The sequence below is a fragment of the Pectinophora gossypiella genome, chromosome 20 (assembly GCF_024362695.1).
Source record: "Pectinophora gossypiella chromosome 20, ilPecGoss1.1, whole genome shotgun sequence".
NCBI lineage: Eukaryota > Metazoa > Arthropoda > Insecta > Lepidoptera > Gelechiidae > Pectinophora > Pectinophora gossypiella.
The window spans coordinates 12,222,120-12,231,270 of NC_065423.1; the positions used below are offsets into that span (position 1 = coordinate 12,222,120).

Here is a 9,151-nt window from a genome sequence, read left to right on the forward strand (position 1 = left end):
ACACAATAAATAAAATCACAAAAAACCTTTTTGTCATGCAGCAGTATTTTCCAGACAATTTTTGAATACATGGCAGTATAATTAAGAAAAAATAAAGACAAAAAAATATATTTGAAGTAAGGTACAAAATCTTGAAAACAAGAAGAGTATAAAATGGATCTTATCTCCTAAACCGTAAATAATCGCTGAACATTCATGGGGGTGTTTCTGGTAGCTATCTTTGTTTTTCATTTTGAACGTGAACCTCTGGGCCACCCTGTATAGGCTGTTAAAATGTATGTTATTGTATGCGTATATTTTTTTGTAATATATATTTTTGGTTGGTGGGCAAGAGTGGTTTCCACCACTGTCCAATTTTTCCCTAAAAAAGTAGCATGGAGAACCGTCAAGAGCGTGCTTCTTAAATTAACGATGATGATGACGCGATATTTTAAGATACTTTTTACTGTGTAAGTTTGTTCATAAGACTGTAAACTTCTGTATAAATATTTTTTTATGGATGTTAAAAATAATTATTATTCTCTAAAAACTATCCACTTTATAAGTAATTTTTTAAACTATCCACTTTATAAACTTAAAGTTGTGGTTGATAAAAATGTCTGGTATTGAATGTGTTCCTCTAGTTATTAAATAACTTGTAATGTATATCCTCAATGGTTTTTAAAAGATGTGTTGCTGTTGCAGTTTCTTGTCATTTCTTCTCCTCAGCCATAACACCTTGCGAAATGACGTACTTAAATTAAAAATGTTACATTGACCTTCAACAAGTTTATCCATGATAATTACGTTGAATAAATGATTCTGATTTCTGATAAAGAATAACTGTTTAAATATAACTCTGGTAATATTTTTTATAGCATTTTTATGTTATTGACCCGTGGTCCTTAAAATATCTTAAATACTTACGTTGGACTTACGTTCTGGAAGTCCCGTGTTAGAACCCCGGTTTGGATATAATCACAAAAATCACTTTAAGTGATTCTTAGTTTAGTAAGGACATTGCAAAAAAAAACAGGCTAATCACTTGATTTTTCTATCTTATTACAATGCCGAAAATACATCAAAAAATATTTATTCGCACTAATTATTTTTAATAACTATACCTGTAGTGGAAGTATGTTAGGGTTCCGTACCCAAAGGGTAAAAACGGGACCCTGTTACTAAGACTTCGCTGTCTGTCTGTCCGTCTATCTGTCACCAGGTTATATCTCAAAAACTGCGATAGGTAGACAGTTGAAATTTTCACAAATTATGTATTTATATTGCTGCTACAACAGCCAATAATGAAAGCAAATAAAATTAATATTTGAACGCCATTTTTTGCAAAATATCAGTACCTAATGGGTAGGCGATGTGAAATTTCTGTACCTGCTGTTGTTTACCTAGTCAATGATACGGAACTGTTCGTGAGCGAGTCCGACTAGCACAGACATTTTTTTTGACGAATAACATAACATCACGCCTGTACCCCAGGAAGGGTAGGTAGAGGTTTTTAGATATATAAAAAAACTTGTACCTTTACTACCATTTTAATTTGGACTACATTTAATTTATTATTCCAAAAACAATGAACGTTATTTAATGTTTCAGTCGACAGTGAGTGTTCTGAAGGTGCCAGGCATTCCCATATACTGGTCATTGAACTTGTCTGTCTGTCTGAGTGACTCGTCAGTTTTAGCACCACACATTTCTTTCCAATAACTTTTGAACTCTTCGGCACCGAATATTTTCATCCATTCCGCTGTAAAACAAAAAAATGCATTATCATTATTGTTACTCACTATCTCTTCCTTTGTATTAGGCTTTAGTGTAAATAGATTTTTTGTAAACAGACATTTTGTAAACTAATATATCTGTCCACTTTTTGTAGATATACTTTTGTGTAAGTCATCACCAATTTAAGAGCCACGCTCTTGTCGGTGTAGCATTCTCCATGCTACTTTGCGTATATGGTCACGAGTATTAATATGTATACACTTTGGTACCATGTCACATTAACTTTTTTGACAAATTGAACTGTAAGTCTCACTCAATGTCAAATATGTTAGTGCGACAGAGTCCTAAAGTGGGTACATTATATTGCTCATGACTGTACACACTTTTGTGTAAGTAGGTAAAAATACTTTAAACTATAAATAAATAACAAGCTGTTAGAGAACATTAAATGCTGCTGCGGATTCGGGTGCTGGCTGGTGCTTGAGCTGGTGTGGATGCTGATATGGGTGGTGCTAGTGCGAACGGAGGGGTAGAGGATAGATATGGAATGCTAGCGTGAATGCCTGGGGGGGGGGGGTAGTGCTAGTACGGATGCTAGTTAGATATAGGTAGACATCTTGCGATAGGTGTACTCCTAACTGGCTCAATGAGAGACTTTCCAGGCTACGTTCCTCAAAAAAAAAAAAATGGCGCTGTACGAAGTTGCCTTCGTTAACCCTTCTAATTTCATGGATAACAGATATAAATTCATCTAATATGTACCCCACCGGCGTGGTCAACAAGATTCCTCATTCGGCGCTTATCGCTATCGACCCACTAGCGATTAATTCTTTCAAATATTATCTCCTCAGACGACGCTCTGTCTCAAGATCCGACTGCACACCCTCAGGCCTGTTGTAGAGCCCTCAGCGCTCCCCATTTATCCGGCCAAGTAGTTAATCCCATTTGCGGCAACTCTACAATAAGTTACATAAAACAAGTTGTGAATAAATACCATTATCCTTACCATTAATATCTCTCATGGACCGTTCCGAACCACCTAGCTCTCTAGCTAGCACTTCTTTCGGTATAACTTCAAGTAGAGTGTCAACTGTTTTGTGCACTCGAACTCTACTGAACAGTTTGTCACTCAACACTTGTTTTGCTATTGCAACGAGGGCGTCAATCAACTTTGATTCCGTAATTATGTGGACTCCTGCAACCCTGATACCGTGCCCTTCCTGAAAAAAAAAAACAAACTGTTATGTGTTGGTTCGGCGATAGACTGCGATACGACTCACCAGTAATCAAAGACAAAGTGCAGCCAAAGCAAAGGTTCTAAGAAAGATACTTGTGATAAACCTTATGGTGACAAGGGATTAACTTATCGCCCATAAAAACTGTCCATCAATGTTAAAAAGGCTGTGACCTTCCTAACTCTGTCGTATTTTACAACATGTCCGGAAATGCAATCAGCTCAACTTGTTCTGTTTTTCAAACGGGAAGCGCTAAGGACCCGGTACAAAATTTAACACAACAAGCCTGAGGGTTCCCGGTTGGGCGCGAACCTCGGCTCAGGGCGTCGTCTTAGAGGATAATATTTAAAAGAATTAATCGACCATCGTCGGCCACGCCACGGTCGGTATCAGGGTCCTGGAGTGTTTGTTGTCGCGAGCTGATTGGCCTTTATGGCTAGATCTTTTTTTTTGACGTGACTTATAGCTGTAGTAGATTTGCCGCAGAAAGCATTAACTACTTGGCCGGAAAATTCTATGGCTAGAGTAATCGGGTTGTCGGTAGTTAAAACTACTACTTACTATTAGAATATTAAATAACTGCTTTAGTTCAAGAACGTTGAGATTCTTTATTACTTCAGTAACACTTGCGTCATGAAAATCGATCACTACCTGCGCAGCACGTCCATAGTCATGAGCCCTTATGTATTCGGCGTACTGAAATAACAACAAAAAAAAAGAAAATTAAATCGAAAGAATTCATGTAATTGTTGTGCGGAGCTGGAGTAAATGAAATTGCACATAAAAGTTAAAAGTGGACTGTATTTAATAGGATTATATTTTATAGTTACTTTTTGAATGATTACGCAAAGAGTTGAAGTGAAAGAGAGTGATACAATCGCCATCTTGTGGTCGAATTAAAAAACTTAAATCTAGTGTTGCCACATTATTTTATGTGAGGATTCGAACAATTGTGTCATTGATAAAGGGCCGTATTAGAGTAGCTATTGTTGGAGAGCCGGGGTAGTCCAGTTGGTAGAACGCTTGCCTCTCACTTTGACGTCGCAGGTTTGAATCCAGCACAAACCTAAACCAATGACTGTCGAATTTGTTTTCGAATTCATGTTTGGAACATAAATTATTATCACGTGCTCAGTGGTAAAGGACAACATTGTGAAGAAACCCACATTCTCCAGAAATACGTTTTCGGATGTATGTGACCTAACCTGTATTGGGCTGGTTTTCCCTTCACCGATCGGAAGGTCAGACCTTCTGTAAGAAACCGGACCTGCCAAATCTTCAGGTTAGGTTAGCGGACTCTGTAAAAAATGAGATTATGCTAAGGAGATGATGATTAGAGCAATTAGCACACTTACCAGTAAACAGACTTTGAAACCATCAGACACCATTTTAGGGTTAAATTTCTTGCCAACATATCTGGCGACCATTATCCTGTCGTGGTCTGGAGTAAGTTTTGGCAATACTACATGAATTCTGAAACGCAATAAGTATAATTATATTATACAGGCTGTTAGTGACATCGTAACAAAAACTTTAAGGGATGGTTCAGACCATGATTCTGAATTAATATCAAGTAGAATTTTCCGTCGCAAGAGTCTGTATGAAACTGAAAAGAAAGGCCGCCATGGCCCGTGTTATGACTTCGTACTTACATAAGTAAGTAGTACTGAAGCACGGTTCATCTTCCTTTCGGATATTTGGGTGATCAGCCTGTAATGTCCTAACAAATCTAATGATCACAAATACTTTTTTATGATATGTCTCCACCTGGATTCGACCTCCAGATCGTGAGTCCTACACTCGACCACTTCGCTTCTTCTTATCGTGTGGATTGCGAGGTGGATTACCAACCTCATCAACCTTGATCTCAGGTTTTTTATTGAGCCCTCAAACGCCCCGTGTCATGACTCATGTAACGACTTCATACCTAATCGACCACTGGAATGAGGGGACTGTTAGCGGCACATTTTTTTTTTCACGTGACTTATTGTAGATTTCGAGGTGGTCTGACATCGTGAAGAAGACGGTGGGCGGCAGCATACAGAGAGCGGTCCACGCAGCATATAGTCGTACCGAGTGGAAAACCATAACCTGTGGTCGCGATCCTCAGCAGTGAGGGAACGACGAAGAAGATTGTAGATTTGCCGCAGATGGCATTAACTACTTGGCCGTAGTTAGCGGCACAAGGAACTAGTATGGATTGTACAGTCTGTGATGTAGTTAGTGTACTTACATTTTGTCATCCAAATGTTTAAAGTCTTTCACATCAAAGTCTGTAAAAAAGTTAGGCATAAGTGTTCTGTATGTGCATAATTTTTCCAGCCTTCCTTTGGCTCTCTCCACCGATCCTTTGGATCCTATGATCATCCTCTCCAAGTAACCTCTACCTGTAATTATTACACAAAGAATCACCATTATAACCTTACATCGCCATACTATGAGCAAGACAGACGGTTTGCGCACACTCCTGCGGCTTACGAACATTTAAGAGGACTCAGAGGGGGCAAGATCTACATCCAATACGAACAGGAGCGGGACGAAGAGTTACTGTTCTATACAGGATAACAAATTGAAAAAAAATAGAAAAAAAAATAATAAATAAAAAAAATAGAAAAAAAAAAGAAATAAATTGAAAGAAGTTGCGATGTGAAATTGGCCGGTGTACTACGGAACGGAAAGCGATTGGGGCAACCACCGTTCTACACGCCCTATCTATGGAGTAATGGCGATTACTTCACCGACAAGAGCGCAGCTCTTACATAAAGAGAGAGACAGGATGTTAGTGACATCGTAATGAAAACTTTGAAAGAAGATTCAGACCATGATTCTGAGTTAACATCAATTGGAATTTTCCATCGCAAGAGTATGGAACTGAAAATAATAAAAAAAAAAGTCCATAAGGGTTTCGTTTTTGCCATTTGGCTACGGAACATTAAAAAACACCAACAATTTCATTTTTCCGACAGGAAGTTGCACTTGACAATCATGGTCTGAATCATCCCCCTTAGTGTTCGTTACGATTTCACTAACAACCTGTAGGTATTGTTTCTTATTCTATTTCCGGCCAAGTAGTTAATGGCATCTGCGGCAAATCTACAATAAGTCACATAAAAAAAAAGCTTCTTATTCTATGGTCAAAGTCACAAGTCAATCAGCTCAAATCAGCCGAATTTTATTTAGATCAGGTCGGCCTGTATAGTCCAGTGGTTGAGCATTGGGTTCACGATCCGGAGGTCGAATTTCGGTGGGGACATATCACAAAAAAATCTCTGTGAGCCGTAGTTTCGTTAGGACATTACAGGCTGATCACCTGAATGTTCGAAAGTAAGATGGTTCATGCTTCAGAAGGCACGTTAAGCCGTTGGTCCCGGTTACTACTTACATGATTTTGCAATCAAAGTCAAATAAAGATTAATATATTTAAAGTGACATGAAATTAAAAATACTTACTGAAATCCTTTTTAATAAAATGTTCTTGTTTCTTCACCCACTCTTCAAATAAGTCTAAAACCTCTTCAATTCGGCCATGTTCATCCAAATTGTAAACCTTTCGTACACATTCAATTGTATCACTATTAAATTCCAGCATTTTATCTTTAAGCGAAATTACTATGATTAAATTTTGAACCTCCTCACTCAAGTAAAGTGTCAATCAAACTGGTTTTAAGATGTTAGAGAAGCTTATTTTTTATGTATATTAGTTAAGGGTAAAGTACCATATTTCAACAACTGGTATTTACCAGTTGTTCTTGCTTTTTTAAACAAAAAAAACAGCAATCATTTTTATATTTTCCCATTTTTGTATTATTGCTATTAGTATTAGTGTTAGTGACATCTTAATGAAAAACCTTGAGGCATGATTCAGAACATGATTCTGAGTTGATATCAAGTGGAATTTTGTAACGCAAAAATATAGAAACGAAAATAATTCAAAAAATACCATGAATTTTGTGACAGAGAATTCCAGTTGATATTTACTCAGAATCATGGTTTGATTCATCCCTCAGTATCCGTTACGATGTCACTAGTACCCTGTATTTGTATGTTTTGTTTGTGTGTAATATAGTATATTTCATTTGATTTGAAAAATAATATATGATAAGGTTTATCAAGATTCGTCTTTCGCGACATTTTAATTGAACAGAGATTTTGTGGGGTTAACAGAAATATAAGTCAAAAAAGAAAGATTTCCCTGAAATTCATCCTAATAGTGATGTTAAGAAAATAGCCGTGGTCGTATGCCGTGGTAAGCAAACTCTTAGGACAAATTGGCATACGACAACGAGTATCTTCACACCTAATTTACACACATATATACATAACGGTCAAACACATAACCCTCCTTTTTGCTTCGCCGCATTCGAGTAAAAACTGAGGACAATAATGTCGTTAATAAGAGTATCTAGATGGACAGAAAACGCCTGATAATATTTACATATCAAATGCGCACGAACTTAGAAGTGCTATTATGTTTAAGTATTACCATTGATATGATGTGGTTTCCAAGATTTGTGCCCGATTAAGGGCTACAGCTTTGCCCCCTGTAACATCGTAATTAAACATAGTTGACAAGGAGTGAGTGTACTACACAGATCTGTCTACCCCTTTAGGGATACAGGCATGATGGTGTGTTACGTTGTATTTTTCTCACATAAGAATTTTGTTGCTTGCTTCTCACTTTCACTCATGAGCCGTGGTAGCCCAGTTGGTAAAATGCTTGCCTCTCACTTTGTGGTCGCAGGTTCGAATCCAACACAAGCCCAATATACCATGTTATAGGGGGTAAACCTATTGCCCTTAATCGGGCTCATCTTGGAAACCACGTCATATCAATGGTAACACTTCAACATAATAGCACTTCGAAGTTTGTGCGCATTTGATATCTAAATATTATCAGGCGTTTTTGATTTTCGAATTTGTTTTCGAACTCATGTTTGGATCATAAATGAGTATCACATGGTCAACGGTGAAGGAAAACATCGTGAGAAAACCCACATTCCCGAGAAATGCATATTCGAAAGTATGTGACCTAACCTGTATTGGGCTGGTTTTCCCTTCGCAGGGTGGAAGCTCAAATAGAGAAAACCCTTGTAAAAAACCGAACCTGTCAAATCTTCAGGTTAGGTAAGCGGACCTTAAGTACGAAAAATATAGAGTATAGAGTATTTATTATGTTAACTTTAGTTTTACTTTTAGGTATTTCGTTTTTGTTGCACCATCCCGCATCCAAGTTTGTAAATGTTTATTTCCTTTTGGTGGTTGCCTGGAAGAAATTGCTCTAGAGCAATAAGGCCGCCCAAATTGTACTGTATTCATGTGTTATGTCTGATTGTTTATATGTAATTCTGTTCAATAAAGTATATTTGATTTGATTTGATTTGAAAAATAAGCAGCTGAATAAGTATTTTTCATGCGATTCCAATGCAGCATTGAAGCTATTTGTGGCACCAGCTGTTATGTAGTTCAGTTAACTATTTTTTCTTTGTTCTATAGACAACTATTTTTCTCTACAATTAAGCGTGAGAATTAATTGTTACCTACCATTGTTTTCATAATATAATATGAACACGAAGTATAATTCCAATAATTCCTTCACAATGCTATTCTTATTAGCTTATATAGTAAGTAAGTAAAATATTAAAAAAAAATAAAAAAAATACCAACCATAATTTTTCTAATAAGATTTTTTTACCACACGACCACGAGCTCTAGTTGTTAGAGCGCTAGGTTCACGATCTGGAGGTCACAGTTCGATTCTCGATGAAAACGTTGTTGAAATCACTTTGTGAGAATGTCCAATTGTATATTTAAATAAAATCATTAGTGCAAGTCCGGTACCGGGTTTTTTTTTTAAAGAGGGGGAGATGCCTTATGCGTGCCAGTCACACGAACGGCTGGGTTATGTGGGACTCGTACCCACTAAAACCCCATCTGCACTACGGACAGCAGACACAGTGGTCCGCACCTTTGTTGGTTGTTAGTTTACCTAATTTATTGCTCCTAAATCTATTCCTTAAGTCGTTATTTATTTATACATACATACATAAACTCACGCCTATTTCCCACCGGGGTAAGCAGAGACTATAGAATTCCATTTGCTTCGATCCTGACACACTTCTCTTGCCTCCTCCACACTCATCAATCGCTTCATACACGCACGCCGGTTCAGAGTAGATCGTATTGAACCTTTTCTAAGGACA

General features: G+C 37.4%; 1 protein-coding gene across 1 annotated transcript; it reads right to left on the bottom strand.

Moving 5' to 3' along the window:
• Positions 1–1,586: 1,586 nt before the first annotated feature.
• On the bottom strand, positions 1,587–6,596 carry LOC126376410 (uncharacterized). The gene is made up of 6 exons (XM_050023737.1): positions 6,402–6,596; positions 5,185–5,338; positions 4,307–4,424; positions 3,513–3,647; positions 2,723–2,936; positions 1,587–1,741 (listed from the first exon to the last, which is right to left on the bottom strand). Exons 1-6 carry the CDS (start codon positions 6,538–6,540, stop codon positions 1,587–1,589), a joined length of 915 nt encoding a protein of 304 aa, XP_049879694.1. The 5' UTR covers positions 6,541–6,596.
• Between the last annotated feature and the right edge of the window lie 2,555 nt (positions 6,597–9,151).

Excerpts from the sequence above, each read along its gene's own strand:
- LOC126376410 (XM_050023737.1), bottom strand. The coding sequence starts at position 6,540 with ATGCTGGAATTTAATAGTGATACAATTGAATGTGTACGAAAGGTTTAC. Across the intron at positions 3,648-4,306 it reads GTTTCAAAGTCTGTTTACTG|TACGCCGAATACATAAGGGC; the intron begins GTAAGTGTGCTA and ends TTGTTATTTCAG. Across the intron at positions 2,937-3,512 it reads AGTTATTTAATATTCTAATA|GAAGGGCACGGTATCAGGGT; the intron begins GTAAGTAGTAGT and ends TTTTTTTTTCAG.